We start from the raw sequence: 17807 nt of genomic DNA, 5'->3' as shown, positions 1-17807 counted from the left end.
AGTAAAACTGTTCACTTGTTTCTAAATAAATTCAGCTGCCGGACGAGTTGGGACAATCTCTGCTCGCGAGATCATCGCGAGTCTCTTCGTCGCCAAATTCTCAGGTTAGCTTCGATCTTCTCATGAATTCATTCGATCTTGCTTCTTGTTAGGGCTTTCTTGATCTTCTTTGAATCTTGGATCCATTTTAAGATTTACATCTTTCGTGATAGTTTAGGTCTAGGGTTTTCCCTTTTTTGTTGAGGAATTTAAGCCTTTTTGTTTGGAAATAGATGAATTTGGAGGTTGTTCTTGTTCAATTGTATGATTTTCTTGTTTATTGATATGGGTTTTTGAAAATGATTAGAAATGATGGGTAAATGTGTTTTCTTTTGTATGCTCTGGTTTTGGGCTTGAGAAAGTTGACAATTTTGCGAATTGAATCTTAATTTAGGTTTAGTTTTCTTGCAATATGCTGTTCTTGAGCTCAAACTCAGGGATCTTCTTTATGGAATGTTTATCAATTGAGATTCACAGAGAATTTGGGCTCTTCTGGTCGTTTGCAAAATCACTGATAGTGTGGAGAAAGCTATATTTATATCTGTTTACGTAATGACAGCAATATGCTCAATGGCAAGCCATTGAGAATGATGAAGAAAATTGCAATAACTCAATAAGATTTGTGAGTTTCTTTCAAAGGGAATGCTACTCATGTTCTTCAGTCAATAATCTTGCCTTCTGTTCTTGCTCCCTAGAGTTGAATGTGGTTGTACTTGGAGGCATTCATTATTTATAGCTCAGAGCAGATCTTATAAGTACTATTTGTTTTCAAGATGTTCTCTTTTTATATTTTGCTGCATCACTGGAATCTACATATGATAAATGACAATCTAATAATGGTATTAGGTGACAGAAAACTAGATTTTGTTTTGAGGATCATTTCCAAAAAAAAAAAGCTTCTTATACCTTGAGATTTGTTGATCTCTCAAGGAATTTTGCAAACCAGCTTAATTTTTTCACAAGCATATTTTTAAATTTATATTGCTATTTTTTACCTAGTTGATGAATTTTAAGATTATGGAACACCAAAATACTCTCTGTTGATGGTCATAGCAGTTGGTCTTAGTTGCCTAGCTCAAGATGCTGCATGATTTGCTCTGTATTTTTGTAGGTTGCTTTAATTTGCGTGAAGGTTTTAAAAAGATGGATACCATCTATATTATTAATTTGGTGTGTTTAAACCATCATTTACATGTGGGCTGGTCTGTTATGCACCACTTTTATCCATATGTATTTTTGGCTATCTTATTTATCTAGATTGTTATTTCTTATAAGTTTTTGGCATGCCTATATTTTATCTAGGTGGTCTGAAAAATACTGCCTTCCATCAAAACTTCGTTCATTCCCACTGGTGTTTAAGATGGTAAAATTGACTATGATAGCACGTGTGACTGATGGCCTTCCTTTAGCTGAAGGATTGGATGATGGCCGTGATTTAAAAGATTCTGAGTTTTATAAGCAGCAAGCAAAGCTATTATTCAAAAATCTGTCCAATGGACATAATGAGGCTTCTAGAATGTCAGTTGAGACTGGCCCTTACGTATTCCAGTATCCTATGGTGTACTTCCTTACTAGTTATTTATAGCATCTTAATTCTGGTTTTATGAATTCAAGACTGAAAAATAATGCCAGATGAGTTTTTGTGTATCATAGAAAGATCATTGGGCTTAAGTTGCTACATTTTCTAGAATGCTAATCATTGTGGTTATTTCCCCTTTCTACAGAATGTGATTTTGGCCTCAATTGTGGTTTTGTGATGTTTGGTTCAGCTTCTGCGTGGGAAGCAATATCTAGGAAGAAGAAAACTTTTTGTTTAAAACGAAATTCATAAGAAACTATAATGTGTCCTTTGTTTATCAAACATAAAAATAAGGATGGTGCTTTTGTGAAAGATTATTGTCTTGCTTTGCAAATTTTCAATGAACGTAATCAAGGTAATCCTTTAGACCCACTCTATTTCAGTGCTCAGTTTCACTAGATACCTTTGCATACAATTATAAGCATATAAATATAATTTAGCCTTTTGTTTGCAATATAAGCCAAACTTTTGCTGGATTATAGTGAAGTCTGATTAAATGGAGATAGGAATTGTTTCACAATTTGCCTTTTTAATAATTGTGGGCTTAATGCATAGTTTTCATTTATATAATGCTTATATGTATTATCAAATAAACCCATTGCTTGATTGTCTTGTCCTTGACTCAAGCTTATAGTTATATCATTGAAAACCGTGTTTGTTATTTGACATTGTGTGACCGTTCCTACCCCAAGAAGCTTGCTTTTCAATATCTGGAAGACCTGAAAAATGAATTTGAGAGGGTCAATGGGAGTCAAATTGAAACTGCAGCAAGGCCATATGCTTTTATCAAATTTGGTATGTCATTCATGCAGGCCCATTACTTGTATTTATTTTCATGATTTTGGTCATATAATTTTCTGGTGGTTGTGTTTTTATATTATTCTATGATAGATACATTCATTCAGAGGATGAAGAAACTGTATTTGGATACTCGTACTCAGAGGAACCTGGCAAAGTTGAATGATGAACTATATGAAGTCCACCAAATAATGACCCGCAATGTGCAGGAGGTTCTTGGTGTTGGTGAAAAATTAGACCGTAAGTTCAATATTAGTTCTTTCATTTTCGTTTGTTTCTGTACTTTTGTATGATGATACTATGATGCCATAATATAAGTAATATATGTCAGAGATCAACTTACCATGGAATGTTTCATATTTGCAGTCCTTGTGTATAAACATATATTGGATAGCAGGAACCTCGATGAGTGTACTGTCATTTTCATAAACCCAAACAACAAACTCTTGTTTTCTGTGTTAATTTTGTGTTTTATGTTTCTTGCTCTTGTGCTTTGTAGTCTTTCTTTGTTTCTTTTTTTTTCTCATCCAGTGTCTTGTTTATTGTTTTTTTTTTCTTTTTTCGATTAATAATCTTTTTCTATTTGTGACTTGATCTTTTTGAATATTAGAAGCAACTTTTATTTTTAATAAACCAATTAAGTAACTTATTGCATCTGCAGAATTTGATGGATGATGCAATTATTTTTCTTAAACCTAGATGCCAAAGTCCTTGGTTCAAGTTTCTGGACTCTCATTATGATCCAATTTATAAGTTTCAAAACCTTCTAGCTTAGTCCAACTTTTGTTTTGACTTTGTCTCAATGGTTAAACTAGGTGAACGTATTCTAGTTCTCATCTTGTTTGAATTTCAGCAGCATCCCAGCTGACAATCTGATGCTTGGAGCGAGTGAAGCATTGCAATACTCCAAACTTATTGACCACTTGAAATTTCTGGAGGTTCGGATCAAGAATTGACTGCTCAAAGTTTTACTTGAATTTTGAAAACAGGTCCTGAAAATACATAGGTTGAGATTGCTTAAAATAGGAAAACATGGAGTTGGGTAGTAACAGATGTCCAGTTCTCATGTTGCTAGAATCTCAGCAGCAATTTTTTCAGAAGACCTAGTCTGGGTTGACCTTCTGATACCTCTAGGAAGTGCGGCATTGGACAACCCAATAGTATTTGTCATTCAAAATTTTTGGACTCTTGGATCAAGAATTATAGCTGCTTAAAGTTTGACTTGGAAGTTGAAAGTAGGACCTGAAAAATAGACAGATTCAAATTGCTTCTCAGACAGCATGAATTGAGAGTTTGTTAACAATTCTAATCTCACTACTGTAGGATATACTTTGCCTGAAAATCAGAGTTTGTTCTTGATGGGCCTTGCAGGACTGAAGGTCTTCATACTAATATCTGTTGTATGTATATACATGCATATACACATGTTCATATACAGAATCCTGATATTGGATTTTTTTGGTTATCATATAGTAGTTGGTCTAATGTTTTCTCTCTATTTTGTGCAGAGGTCAGTGAAATGTCAAGTAGATTGACATCTGATACTCGCATCTATGCAGACAAGGCAAGAGATTTAAATCGACAGGTATAAATGCTTTATGTTACATCTTTGTCTGTGCATGCTTTTGTGGGCATCCTGTACTTGATTCTTCAAAATCTTGTTAGTTTATCCAACCAATTTACTGACTTTGCTGATTTATGTTGTTGATCATGTATATGGTCTGATCTTATTTAGTCAAAATCAATTTCTGTTCTGTGAGAATTAGATCAATTAATTGTATCTCAGCTTGCTCACGCAAAAGGGGCTGTTCTCCAGCTGTTTTTATGTGAATGTAAAGATGCAAATATGACTATTCTCTATTGTTACTTATCCTATAGTTTTCTCCATCAGTTTGATGCACCATAAATAGCAAGTTTTCTTTTTTGCAGCTCACATTTATAAGGAACTCAAAAGTGAAAGTAAAAGTCTCCTTTTTAAGTATTATCAGCTTGCAATGATATACATTTTTATACATATTTGTGAATATACACTTGACTCACCAAATCATCGAGAAATGAGATTTTTGCAGGTACCAAATTGATTTTTCTGTTACTTTTGTTTGATTGATAACCATTTGCATGGCATTCTTTTCAATGAAATACATCAATATCATGGATGGTTTTTTCCTTGGAACCTTTTTAGATGTTGTGATGAAAAGATCAATGTGTAAAGTGTAGAGGAGATTTTCATTGATGATATTGTTTTCTATTGTCAATATTCAATATACTATAGCCCTAGGAAAAAGGAAATCTACTTTACAACCAAGGTCATATAGTTATAATGTTACCCCTCAAAATCTCTCACTTTGGCTTATGAACCTTATAATATGTTGTGTGAACTATATTTTATATTAAACTTTGATTAGATGTAACATGAACATTATAGTTTACCTTAGTTTCCTGTAAATCATTTGATCCCTTGAAATCTCCTTTGAATGTGGTATACAAACTAATGCACATTCAGTCATTTATGCATAACTATTTCTACTAGACATTAACATCATTTTTTTCTCTCACAGGCTTTGATTCGGAAGTGGGCGCCAGTCGCCATTGTGCTTGGTGTCGTCTTCCTGCTGTTTTGGGTCCGAAAGAAGATCTGGTGACTGAACCGGCAATGCACAGTGGGTTTTCTTCCCAAACTGATCCAGGTTTCCTGGCGATCAAATTCGAGTGCCCAGACATGAATCTTGGTCCTCTGGTTGCCGTCTAATGATTTAATTACATCTTCGAGGACATTTAAGCAGATGATATCTGTTTTTGTTCCACCTTTTCCCTACTCCGTGTACCCTTAAAAACAAAATTCCAATATTAGCTCAGACTTTGCAAACATTACAAGAGATAGCACAGCTCATCATTTTGTTGAAAATGTGAGAGAAATTTGTCAAATTGAGACTATTGCCCTTCCAGAGTCACTCCATAAACTCTGTGGCCATATTTGTCTGAAGTTTTTTAGAACTTTTATATTGATTAAATATGTGTGTGTATTCAATGGCGACATGCATCAAGGAACTTACTGCTTCAAATATTTCAGGGTAAATTAGAGGTTGTCTGTCACTAGTTGTTTAATTAATTTTTAAATTTTGTTAATTGATTGGTATGTTTACAGATTTATTGCATTGTTGGCCTTTCATGTTTCTGAGTTATTATTATTATTATTATTATTATTGATGAATTTATTATTGTCTACACCCGAATTAGAAGTAAGGTTTGGACTAGTGATGGTTGTTAATTGATTGGTTTACAACTTTTAGCAGGGTGTAACGAGTCACGAGTGGAAATGTCTTAAATTAATCATTTAAAATCCCTCAATTAAATACTGAAATTCAATTTTTCCTGTTTGCGTTCGTCTTTTGCGAGTATTAAAACCTTGGCATCTAAAGCCTTCTAAACTAGGTTGGAATAATATGTTTGTTTTATTTTTAAGTTTTATAAAATAATATTTGTTTCTATATTATTATTATTTTTTATTATTTCAATTTTGTTGTTGTTGGGTGCTAAGGCACATAAAGGTCGGTATAATTGCTGACAATCTCATGTAATGTCACTGTACTATTTGATTTTTAAAATTTGAATATATTTTTTTATTATTTTAATAAATCTATTATTTATTTATAGTGTTAATTCTAAAAACACCCCGAAAATTTGCAATATGTACTTGAGTATACTTAATAACCTCTTTTTTTTTAATACAATAATTTTCAAGCCCCCAAGCATGTAACTGTGGTTAACAGAGTTAGTTTTGAATTTTTTGGACGAAATTGTCCCTTGTCTTTTCCCTTGCCTAGGAAGTTGCTGGACATCATTACTAGGCCCCGTTTTTTCTTTTCTTTTCTTTTTTGGTAATCCAAAGAGAATACCATTATTGGCGTCGGTTATTTGATATTTCCTCGGTTCGCCTCTTGGTCTTTTTCTTTTTTGCCAAGGTTGTCATTGCTAGACATTTTTTGTAGGATCGGAATTTCATTCCACCACTCGATCGCAGGAGAACTCCCGCTCAACTTTTTGCCAATTCATCAGTTTATGTTCTAAGGTATTGAGGCGAGGTCGACGCCGTTAAAGAAGTTCTAGAGTTTTATTTTGTTTTTACATTCTGTGGTTTTTGTAGCCATTTGATTTGTAAAGTAGTCTGTTATGAATGTCGGGGCATAAGTTGGTATCCCATTTATTTGACTGCTCATGGCGGGGTACATAACACGCGTATCAATTTGAACATGTAGAACACAAACAATTAAACATTATAAGTCACTATTAAGCGAAGACCCTGAAATTTAAACAGAAACAAACATTTTTAATGATTAATACATTATAAAACACTATCAAACGAAGTCTCTAAAAATTAAACAAAAACAATTAATTTTAAACGGTTAGCTTAAAACTTAAACAGAAACAATTAATTTTAAACGGTAAATTTAAAACTTAAACATAAACAATTAATTTTAAACACTTAAACAGAAACAATCAAAAGTTCGTAAAACTAGATTGCATAATTCCATTTTCTTGTGTTCTAGTAATTAATAACTTTATGATATTTATGTATCATTCTACCAAGTCTGACTCATTTATAATTTTTTTTTTTTGCATGTCTATATTTCATCATTCAGATAATTTGATTTGTTTCACATGTACAAATTTCTGAAGAATGTGTAGAATCTACGACAGTGATAAAGGAGGAAATCGATCATTACTTTCAAGGTTAATGGTTTTCTTGCAAGAAAATTACTACTTTAAGATTTGCTCAAGTGCTAGTTTGGATCACTGATCAATACTTTGCTTGCATTATTCATATATGTGCTTTTCCAGTCAATTTGTTAAAAGCCAATAAACAATGAAAGTAAACATAAGATATATTTATTTTTTTATTCTTATAAAGTGAAACATAAGATGAATTGATCGAAAAGCACTATCAATTAAACATTATAAGTCACTATTAAGCAAAGACCCTGAAATTTAAACAGAAACAAACATTTATAATGATAATGACATTATAAAGCACTATCAAATGAAGTCCCTAAAAGTTAAACAGAAACAATTAATTTTAAATGGTAAACCTAAAAATTAAATAGGAGCAATTAATTTTAAATGGTAACGTGTTAGTTCAAGCAAGAATGGTTTATGTTACGCGTTAAATGAAGTAAGTAAAAAAAAAAATCATGAAATACATCAGAACAAATATCACGGAATGAATCGGATATCCAACGACAAAACTTTCGAATTGCGTCTCAGAATGGTTAGCACCTACAAATGTTGTCCGATATGATGTGCATCAGGTGTGAACATACTTCATCCTGACACAGAAACATCATGACCCCATCGCTCACATATCTCCGCCAAGACTAATTTCCAAAGAGTCAACGCCATGAACATTAGCACTTGTTCCTCCCCTTTGTATCTAACAATAGCACAAAAACTCTCCATAGTAAACCTACATAAAAATAAATTGTTATTATCTCTCATCTAGATGATATTAAAATGAGTCTTATATAAAAAATAAATTGTTATCTTCTTAGATAACCGGCAGAACTCCAACACATCAAATGATGAGGAATTGATAAAAGTATTCCAAAGTTTGTTTAAGAAAAGGCAAAAAGATTGGCAGAAAGGTTGGACATGCGATGGCTACAGTTTTTATAAACATGATGTGATTGGACGGTTTTTCTTCCCGTCATTGTCCAAGGAGCAACGATGGAATTTCACAACATGTATCCAGTCGGAGTGAGCTACAAGGTGTAAAACAGAAGTGAAACAAAAAAGAGGGTTGTCTGGTATATTCATAACTTAAAGGAGTTGTTTGGAAAGTTTTAAAAGTTATGGGAGTAAAAATAAATTTTTTCTTATTTATATTATGTGAGAAAAAGTCCAGACTTTTATTTTCGAAAATACAAATATTTCCGGGTATTAATTTATAAAAAAATGGAAAGAAGTTGAGGAAAAGAAAAAGTGTCATTTAATTTAAAAATAAGGGGAATGATATCACATTTTTAATATTTATTTCTTAGAAAATGAGAATGAAACTATAGAGTTCAGATGTTTGGTGAATTTACATAAATTTTTTAAAAAAAAATACTTGAAAAAATGGGAGGAAGTTATCACTTCCTCTTATTTCTCTCCACTTTCTCCTAAATAAATGCTTCATTTACGTAAGATATCATAGTCTAGTAGATCCACATATAGTTGGTAATATTTTAAATAAAAAAAAATTTAAAGATGAAAATTAAGGGGGTCAAAAATGGAAATTTTTCATAGCTTTAGGGTACATTACATATCAACGGTAGCCTAAACCCAATAACAACAACAACAACAACAACAACAACGCTTGACCATCCATCGAATGCTGCTTTCGTCCTTTTCATAAAGCTTCTTTCTGTCTTCTTTCTAGGGTTTATAGTTCTTCTTCACCTTCTCTTTCTCCACCATTCAAATTCCAATTCCATTTTCCTGGTATTCTTTCTCTCTCTCTCAAGAAAACATCATCGTCCCAATGAGGTGATGTTCTTTTTTCAAGTATTTTTTATATAATTAATTGTTTCGTTTGGGATTATGCACTTCATCTTCAACAAATAGTTCTTTTTTTCTTGTTGATTTCTTCTAATTTTCACTGTTTTGCTGATTTAGCCAATTTTATTTATTTGTTAATGATTTAAGAAAATTTTCTTGTTGGTTGTTTGGAATTTTCACAGTTTGAATGATAAGATTCCTATTCATGGTTGTTATTTGATGATTTAAGAAATTTTTAATGAATTTTTTTAAATGGTTATTGTTTAAGAATACGGATCCTCATCTTCCTTTTCCTTGTTGATTACCTCGGATTTTCATTGTTAGAATGGTTAGATTCCAATCATGGTTATCATTTGATGATTTAAGAATACCTATCTGATTTTCTTTATATATATAGTTTCCATTTGATGATTTAATAATACCTATCATTTTTCTTTTATATGTTAAGAATGCGTAATCTTCTGAGTGATCTTCATTCATCTTCAAGGAATCTAGGTGATTTCTTCAAGTGTAAATGGTTATAGTCAGGTTCATGTTTTCATTTGATGATTTAAGAAAGCAGAAGTGATTTTTTCTTAATTTGTTAGATTTCCATTTTTTTCTTGATTTTCGGTAGTTTAATCTCTGCAATTTGTTGTTTTGGGAGATCAGTCGGCAGCCGGAAGTTCTTTGGGCACAAAGATCGGATAAGGTTTACTTGACCATTTCTTTGCCTGATGCAAAGAACATCTCTGCTGAAAGCAAGCCTCAGGGGTTGTTCACTTTCTCTGCTACTGGGAAGCAGGGAGAGCCTTTCAGCTTCAGTTTAGAACTCTATGGATCTATACTTCCTGAGGCAAGCTTCTCTAATTCATCATTAATGACTTCACTTATTCTAGTTCTAATCTGTTTTAGTTACTGTGCTATTGAGAATTTACTGAAAATTTTATGTCATTTGCTATATATCTTGTTTTTGGAGTCTAGTAGTGGTCAATCCATTTGTTGCTACTGTGTCTTTATCTGCATAAGTTCATGCAACAGATTAGGTGGAAACTACTTATCTCAATTTACAGATAGAGTTGCTGAAATATATGCTTTCTATGTAGATTTGCTGCCCCTTATTTCTCTGCTAGTGTGACTAGATCAGTGCCCTATCTTGACAAAAGGTTTCTTAACTGCATATCTTTGTTTTCTTCTTATGAAATAGTTAATTTTTAGTTTTAGATTTCTTGTCCCATTTCTGATATATTTTCTTAGTGTTTATGTTCGATAATGGTCCTATAACAATGTTTTTTTAACACGCGCATTTGACTCCTTCGATTTCTATGTTTCTTAGGAAGTAATCGATTTTATTAAGATTGACAACTTTCAAAATAGGAATTCAAGTGTTGGAAGATTAAACTCCATCAAACTTCAAATGCTTGGCTATGATTGTTAACCTGTGGAACTAGGATGGGGCTTTTCCAGGATAGTCTCTAGCTAGATGCAAATAAGTTCACTGTTTTCAATCAGTGTTTTAATTCTACTCTTCTTAGGGTTGTTATTCCCATTCACTATCTTGCAACTAGCTGAATATGTTGCATGCTTCTCATAGTACCTTTCTTGATATCATGCACAGAAAAGCAAAATAAATGTTGGATTGAGAAACATACTCTGCACCATTCAGAAAGATAATAAAGGTTGGTGGAAGCGACTTTTAAAGTCAGAAGAAAAGCCTGCTCCATATATAAAAGTTGATTGGAATAAGTGGTGTGATGAAGATGATGAAGAGACCCTAGGTAAGTATTTTTAACTTTATGTTATATTGGCAAGGGAAATTGTCTTGCTGCCTAATTAGGTTGCTTAGAAACAGTCTTATTGGTTTCCTTTAGAATAATCTCTCTATTCTGTGTTTTGGATTTTTGTGAACTTGGTATATCAAAAGTTTTAGAGCCTGTTGAAAGCCTTTAATTTCTCAACTATATCAATCATAACTGATGCTGTACCTGATAATGTTACACTAAGAAGTCTGGGGCATGGTTATTTTCTTTTGGCTATGCTCCTGTTTATTTCATTTTTCATAAAACACAAATGGTGACATACCAAATGCTTACCACATTTTCTTTTTCTCATATAACACTTATGTGACTTGCCTGTTATTTGCAGATGACCAATCCGGTGCTGATGATGAAGATGATGATGATGATGATAATGATGATGATGATGATGTGGTAAGGCCATCCTTTCGAATAATGCTTTCTGATTTTCATTTATTCAATCGCATATGATCATCCATATTATCATACCCAATAAGCAGGGAAACAACAATGATGATGAAAGCAGCGATGAAGATGGAGGATTGCTATGTAAGAACCCTCCCCCTCTCCATACTAGTTACTTCAGATTGAATGAACTTGATGTTCTGTTGTTTGAAAAGAATGTCTCTTTGCTATCATGATAAATGGATAATTTGCTTCACAGATCTTCCTGATCTAGAGAAAGCTAGAAGAAATACTCACTGCTAGAGTGGCGGAAGAGAAGTCCAAAACTAAACATTGGTATGTCACAAGAGTGAAAGGTGTATATGTTCAGGCTAATAATACTCTTTACCTTAATATATATTCTAAAGCTGATTTGCCAGGCCTAGTGGTGTTATGGCACAAGTACCATTACTTATATTGCTAACAATATGATACTTGAGATTGCTATTTACTGTTAAACACATTATGTCTTTCTAGATATTTGTGCTGATTTGATTGGCAAAATGGCATTCACTCAATGTTCAATTTTGACCTCAAAATTAGTACTAAATTAGCATTATTAGTGAAGGAGAGTTACAGCAAACTTGCAGAGAATAAAATTCAAATTTTAACATAGGGTTAGTGTTTTTCCCCTCCTCTCTTAGGACGATTAAGTGATTTAGTGTCAGACTCGTAACCATAACTAACCACCAAGTATTATATAGATACTATTTGTCTAAACTCTACTTCTTGAATGAGATTTAGCATTATTTGTGAGGCAGAGTTAAACCAAAATTACAGAGAATAGAATTCAAAATACAACCTAGGGTTAGGTTTTTAGCCCTGTTAGGACGGTTAAGTGATTTAGTATCAGACTTGTAACCATAGCTAACCACCAAGTATTAGATAGATGCTAGTTGTCTAAACTCTACTTGAATGAGGTTTCATCATCAAAAACTTCCAGTTATGAGTTAATATATCTTAAAAATAATTGTTATTATAATAAAGTTGAACACATTTTACTGGGTGTTTCGGATGATATGAACAGGTGCAACTGGGATTGAATCCCACCACTCTTTGAGACGCCTATCTCCCTGATCTCTAGAAATAGACTTCCTGATTCTACTTGTCGTTTTGGTAACACAAAACAAGTACATGATCAAACCCATTAGAATGAACTTCAATGGAACTATCATCAGCACAATGGCAACTCCAGATGCCACCCACATCACCATGTTTGCATGCTACAACAAATAAATAAAACAAAATCACAACCTTCGACTTTGAATTTCTGTTTCTGTTGATGCATTGGATTGTGAATATTACCTTCGGAGCCCTTGATACTAGTATTGACTGAACTTTCAGTGTGGTGATGTTTGTGGTTTGAAGAACTTCTCGAAATTTATCCAATGCATGCTTAGCTGAAGCCAAGTTCTCCATCGTCATTTGCTCTGAGGATGTAGGCACTGGAATTTTTATGCATTTGTCTCGAAGATTCTTATTTCTAGCCCAAATCATCAAGCCAACCACTGACATCAAAAAAATGATGCTATTGCATAACCAAACCATTCCCTGTGTTTGTTTAACCACATGTCAAGCTAGAGATTTATTTTTATAGCAGTGAGAAGATGAATAACTTATCATCAATGTATAACTTACTTATATGTGACAAGTAGAGACATGGCAAGCGCACCGGTGGTTACCACTGGTCTATCCCATGCAAGGATTCCTTCTAACCGGGGCAGCGCCATCTTTAGTGGATTCAATAATTCCTAAACAATTGAGAAACACCTAAAAACTCTTGAAGACCAAGTTTATTAGAGGAACTAATAGTTTCAGGCCAATTAAGTTAGTAACTGATATAGACATGTTGGTGTATAGTTTACTGTAATTTGTGTTTAGTCCTTATCCAACAGTACCAAAAAGCAACGTTGTAGTTAACTTACCATCAAGATAAGATAACTGTCACTAATGCCTTCATCTTTTAACTCTTCAATTGTCGCTTGGGCGATGCGAACTTCCTTTGCTTCCTCTCTTACTTGATTAATGGATAGCTCAAGGGATGCTAACGAATCGGCTTTCTCAGTCGACTGCTTCTCAAGAACCTCCTTTATCTCGATCATTGAATCGATTAGACAAGGCATACTTAAACCTTTCAAAACAGAGGCTGTGTTAGAAGTACAAATCCCGTTTGTTGTTTTCAAGCTGCTAAATAAGTCTTCCAACACATGGTTGCCTTTCGGTAGTTCATCGAACAATGAGAATATCAGGAAATTTCGTCGGAATCGGAGGTGATATCCGAAGCATTTCTCTTGCTGCATGAAGTCTCAATATTCCGAAGATTGTCCTTGCATGCAGTTCCCATGATTTCGATGGAGATTCCACATTGAATTTTGAGATGAAGTGATGTAGCAAAACTATTTCCTTTACTAATGCGAGCCAATGATCGCGTCTTGTCGAACTTGTCATCTCTGGAAATTCTAAAATTATCGGCTCTGATCTGCAAAGTTTACTCAGAATGTTTGCAAACTACAGACCGAGAACATAATGAATTAGAGCCAAAGTAATTTCTTACTGTTGTTCAGATTCATATGTGATAGCTTTGTCGAACAGCGGAACACCCCAAGGCCCGGTTGATGTTGCACTCAATCGATGACCGGCTTCTGTTCTCGAAAGATCAATCTTCAAAGCATTTTCATACGATAAAGCTCCCGAAGCCTCAAAATACAGTGCCTTATTTGTTAAAGTCAGCCTACCTGCCAATACCGGTGTTTCATCAATGTCATCGAGAAACAATAAAATCAACACTTCAAATACACCGCCACACCTGGCCAACTTGTCGTGCCAATGTGTCGTACTACTCTTTGTGTTTTAGCAGTCCCTTCCACATGAAGTATAAATTCGTCTTCGGCCAGTTCTACACCAGTTGGTATTTGCTGTTTCTGCAGATATTTGATACACCTGCAAAATTTGCAGCAATCTAAGTACGGCAATCTTTGCTTGCACAAAAGATGTTTGACAAATTCTAATTGAAGTTTGCGAAAGGGATTACTTGTCCATTTCTTTGAGAAACCTATCATAAGCCGGAAAATGAAGCCGACCGGCCGTAGGTGCGGTGAGAGCCTCGAATGTGAATCGCACATTAACCACATCTGCTGCTAAAGGGAACAAGGACACAATCCAAACGAATGCTTCTTCGCCGACATTTCCCTCATCGTCGACCTAAAGATATCAAAACAGTCATGAAAGAAAATGACAGCTGATGATACACATTATGGTCGATACTAAGACTAGTTTACTAACAAGTAGAGGCAACAAGTCCGAATAAAAAAGCGGTATATCATTGTCGATTCGGTCTTCCCTATCTTCCTTTTCCTTTGCGAGGCCTTCCTAGTTAAAAGCGAATACAAAATCAAACCAAGTTAACTTTAGACAATGGAAATTTCAAGAGAATGTATTAGTTAAGACATAAACCGAATGGCATTGTTCGGCGATCGAACGGGGGCTCTCCCATGCAAGCATCATGTCAAAGGTGAACCTGGCAAAGGATCCATCGATGATTTTTTCTTCTAGATTACAACACAAATTTCCAACCGTCTTTCGAGCAGCAAAACTCAACTAGATTTCTCGAAGAATTTTCCTTTTTCAACTTCAAACTCAAATGAAACTCCTCCAAGAGAGCATCCACAGAAGCATTCACTGTCCTGAAAAAGATGTGAAGACTTTTTTTTTTAGTTCTATATGTGAAAAAGTCATTATGTTCCATGGATTTTTTGTCCACAAATCGAAATATGAATTATGTCAATTGGCACACCTAAGAACTTGTACCTATAAGAACAACTTTGTGAAATTTTGAATCATGAAATGAAAGATCATATATCAATCTATTTTACAAGGCATTGAATTCCATGAAGACAAGCAAATCTTATAAATAAAAACACTTACTTTGCAACACTAAAATGCAATAGAAGATGAAGCAGTAGCCTTGATTAATTACAAGAAATTGAATGCCAAGAAGACAACCAAATCTAATTAAAAAAAACACCAATCAAAAGATCAAACATCAATGATATTAAGTACCATGAAAATAAACTGTGAAACATTGTGAATTAAAAAATGGAAGATCAAACATATATATTACAAGACATTCAGTACCATGAAGACAATAAAATTTAATTAATATATATATACACCAAAGATAAGAAAAGAAAAGAAAAGAAAAGGAAAGGAGGGGGAGAAAAAAGAAAGATGAAGATAAGGAACCTTGCACATCTTAAAAGCAGAGAGGTGGCAATGGGAGAAAGTGGAGGCCTATTCATCTCCATGATCAAGGAATGGATTGAAGTTGAAAGGAAGAAGGTCTTGCATTTAAATGGATATCCATTGGAGGAAAACAATACAACGGTCTTATTGGGGGAACTTGATTTTCGGATCTGTGTAAAGCTCTTCTTGTCAATGAATATATATATATATATATATATATAAAACAAAATAATTATAAATTGCTTGCAATAATATTTTTTGTACGTATGATATTATTGGTTTTAGATTATATATATCCCTGCTCAAACTTTATTTTACATGTTTGCCACTAATATGCCACACAAATTTGAAATTGTACTTTTAGAAATGAAATCTATTCGAGTCTATTGACTAAAATGTATTCATGTAAGAGATCGTTGATCGAACTGTACTCCTCCACTGTAAGATTTAGTTTATAGAACTTTTAATTTTCAGGTTTAAAATATGTTAAATATAGTGGTATTAAAAAAATTTTATTGTGAAAGTGGGCTTACAACCTAATCTTTATGTCGGCTGAGTGAGGATAAACATTGAATCGTTATTACTTTTGCATGCACACACCGTTCATTATATATGTTTTTATTGTATTTATTAAAAAAAAAAATCTAAGATGCAACCAAATTTATTGTAAATTATGATACCACATTTTAAAAATGAAAATTCATGAAATAATTATAAATAAAAAAAATTGCATGTCGACTCAAAAGTTTGTACACTTTATAGGTTACAAATTATAATAAACTCATGAGGTCATATAACTCATGCGCCATAAATTACATTAAATCAATTAATAAAAACTTGTGATTACATACATATTTTAATTTATAACTAAATTTATTAAAAAAATCGAAATATCATATTTAAACTTCAAAATATAAAAAAACTTTTGTGAAAGTGCATGTGGACTACACGCATGAAAACCAATAAGGTTAAATAACACTCTCACCCATAACCATATTCATTGTAAATCAAAATGCTACTATATTTCATTACATCCAATCAATTATAATTAATTAACTTAATTAATTATATCTAAACTCCACTAGTTACAATGGTAATTTAAATTAACTTAAATTAATTAAATACAGAACCTAAATGCATGGAACCACCCCCAAACACAAGTACCACCAAAGTTCACCCTGGGCCCCCCTCCTCATATCAAGTGCAAAGTACACTGAAAAATTCACACCCATTAAAAAAAAAAAAACAAAAAGACAAAAAGAAATATAAACATATTATTTACTTCCTCAAGAACAGAGAAATCATATTTCACTAAACTTTTAATGATTTTTTTATATAAAAATCTTTTTCTGGATATCAAGTAGAAAAAAGCTACTCTTTATTTTTACTTATCGATTAGCTTGCTTAATTTATGTTCTAGTTAAAACAGATATCTATATATCACCTAATATATGTCATCTAAAATGAATGATCTTCCACAATAATTATTTTTTAGGTATCACCATTCTTTTTTTTAACTCGTTTTTTAATATTTACAATTAATTGATCCAAAATTTGTCTCAATTCGGTTAGTTTTTGTTTTATTATTTTATTTTATTAATAAATAAACTACAAGCACTCAGGCCTCCCACTACACATGAACATTAAGATTTCAATTTACGGTCTTTAAAAAATAAATATTTTTAAATAAAAAATTCAATGCTAATAAATTAAAAGGCCATTGATGTCATTTTATCTCACGAGTTTATCCACGCATTCACTTCATTTTATCTCATTAAATAGTGATTTATGTAATTTTATTAAAAAATATTAATTGTGCTTACAACCAAACAAAAATTTAAAAATAGATAATTCCCAAAATTGTTTGTTGGAGCTTTCTTCCAAACCTCTTCCCTGCTTCTCCCACCTGTCCACCCTTTTTGCTTTTCCCACCTCCCCAAAAACAACCCTTTTAATAGAAAATCTTTATATAAAACAAACATAGAAAAGAGAGTTACTCACCATTAACACCAACATAGGGTAACTCCTACCATTCCCAAGTGCCAACAAAGGTACTCTTCTTCTCTCCTTTTTACTGCATAATAATAAATTTTTATTTATTTATTTATTTACTCATTTCTAATATTTTAATAATTATTTATTTAAATTCAATTAATTAGAATAATTAGAAGGTTTCTTCTTCTCAAGTTCTATACTTTTTCACTGTTTTTTTTAAAATTAAATAATTATTTTTATATATTTTTTGGAATTAAAATAAAATAAATAGAAAAAGGAGGGACGATGGAGTCCATGGGCTCCGAGAATGGCTCCGATGGCGCGGAGGAGGGAGGAGAGCGAGGAATGCCGGCGAGGTCGGCGTCCATGGCGCTCGTCCTGCACGAAGCGCGCGAGCCTTG

At 33.0% G+C, this 17807-nt stretch overlaps 3 protein-coding genes across 10 annotated transcripts; 2 read left to right on the top strand and 1 right to left on the bottom strand.

Annotated features, from left to right (window-relative positions):
• Positions 1-5450, top strand: LOC120276977 (25.3 kDa vesicle transport protein). Its single transcript, XM_039283715.1, has 6 exons — positions 1-104; positions 1342-1587; positions 2253-2413; positions 2510-2656; positions 3925-4001; positions 4975-5450. The coding sequence occupies exons 2-6, from the start codon at positions 1400-1402 to the stop codon at positions 5056-5058; spliced, it is 657 nt and encodes a 218-aa protein (XP_039139649.1). The 5' UTR covers positions 1-104; positions 1342-1399; the 3' UTR covers positions 5059-5450.
• Positions 5451-8748: 3298 nt separating this feature from the next.
• Positions 8749-11628, top strand: LOC120278004 (co-chaperone protein p23-2). Of its 2 annotated transcripts, none has more exons than XM_039284889.1 (6): positions 8749-8938; positions 9602-9785; positions 10548-10707; positions 11075-11139; positions 11226-11274; positions 11390-11628. In XM_039284889.1, the coding sequence occupies exons 1-6, from the start codon at positions 8934-8936 to the stop codon at positions 11431-11433; spliced, it is 507 nt and encodes a 168-aa protein (XP_039140823.1). In that variant the 5' UTR covers positions 8749-8933; the 3' UTR covers positions 11434-11628. The 2 variants fall into 2 exon arrangements, with proteins under 2 accessions (XP_039140823.1, XP_039140822.1); XM_039284888.1 differs by having other exon boundaries at positions 11223-11274.
• A 151-nt stretch (positions 11629-11779) lies between these two features.
• Positions 11780-15481, bottom strand: LOC120278003. Of its 7 annotated transcripts, none has more exons than XM_039284883.1 (10): positions 15412-15481; positions 14623-14852; positions 14452-14538; positions 14201-14370; positions 13976-14109; positions 13724-13904; positions 13095-13648; positions 12808-12920; positions 12475-12720; positions 11780-12392 (listed from the first exon to the last, which is right to left on the bottom strand). In XM_039284883.1, exons 2-7 carry the CDS (start codon positions 14671-14673, stop codon positions 13396-13398), a joined length of 876 nt encoding a protein of 291 aa, XP_039140817.1. In that variant the 5' UTR covers positions 14674-14852; positions 15412-15481; the 3' UTR covers positions 11780-12392; positions 12475-12720; positions 12808-12920; positions 13095-13395. The 7 variants fall into 7 exon arrangements, with proteins under 7 accessions (XP_039140817.1, XP_039140819.1, XP_039140816.1 ...); XM_039284885.1 differs by lacking the exon at positions 15412-15481 and adding an exon at positions 15304-15318; XM_039284882.1 differs by lacking the exon at positions 15412-15481 and adding an exon at positions 15229-15296.
• Between the last annotated feature and the right edge of the window lie 2326 nt (positions 15482-17807).

The sequence above is a fragment of the Dioscorea cayenensis genome, chromosome 15 (genome assembly GCF_009730915.1).
Source record: "Dioscorea cayenensis subsp. rotundata cultivar TDr96_F1 chromosome 15, TDr96_F1_v2_PseudoChromosome.rev07_lg8_w22 25.fasta, whole genome shotgun sequence".
Lineage (NCBI taxonomy): Eukaryota > Viridiplantae > Streptophyta > Magnoliopsida > Dioscoreales > Dioscoreaceae > Dioscorea > Dioscorea cayenensis.
Note: the sequence above shows the minus strand (reverse complement) of the source record. Positions and strands in the feature narration are given on the sequence as shown.

What these genes read in the sequence shown, in the direction of transcription:
- LOC120278004 (XM_039284888.1), top strand. An exon ending in ATGGATCTATACTTCCTGAG is followed by an intron (nt 9,786 to 10,547) that starts GCAAGCTTCTCT and finishes TATCATGCACAG; the next exon opens with AAAAGCAAAATAAATGTTGG. An exon ending in TGAAGATGGAGGATTGCTAT is followed by an intron (nt 11,275 to 11,389) that starts GTAAGAACCCTC and finishes TTTGCTTCACAG; the next exon opens with ATCTTCCTGATCTAGAGAAA.
- LOC120276977 (XM_039283715.1), top strand. Translation starts at nt 1,400, where the DNA reads ATGGTAAAATTGACTATGATAGCACGTGTGACTGATGGCCTTCCTTTA. An exon ending in ACTGGCCCTTACGTATTCCA is followed by an intron (nt 1,588 to 2,252) that starts GTATCCTATGGT and finishes TCAAGCTTATAG; the next exon opens with TTATATCATTGAAAACCGTG. An exon ending in CAAGAGATTTAAATCGACAG is followed by an intron (nt 4,002 to 4,974) that starts GTATAAATGCTT and finishes TTTCTCTCACAG; the next exon opens with GCTTTGATTCGGAAGTGGGC.
- LOC120278003 (XM_039284883.1), bottom strand. Translation starts at nt 14,673, where the DNA reads ATGATGCTTGCATGGGAGAGCCCCCGTTCGATCGCCGAACAATGCCAT. An exon ending in CGGACTTGTTGCCTCTACTT is followed by an intron (nt 14,371 to 14,451) that starts GTTAGTAAACTA and finishes TGATATCTTTAG; the next exon opens with GTCGACGATGAGGGAAATGT. An exon ending in TGGCACGACAAGTTGGCCAG is followed by an intron (nt 13,905 to 13,975) that starts GTGTGGCGGTGT and finishes CGGTATTGGCAG; the next exon opens with GTAGGCTGACTTTAACAAAT.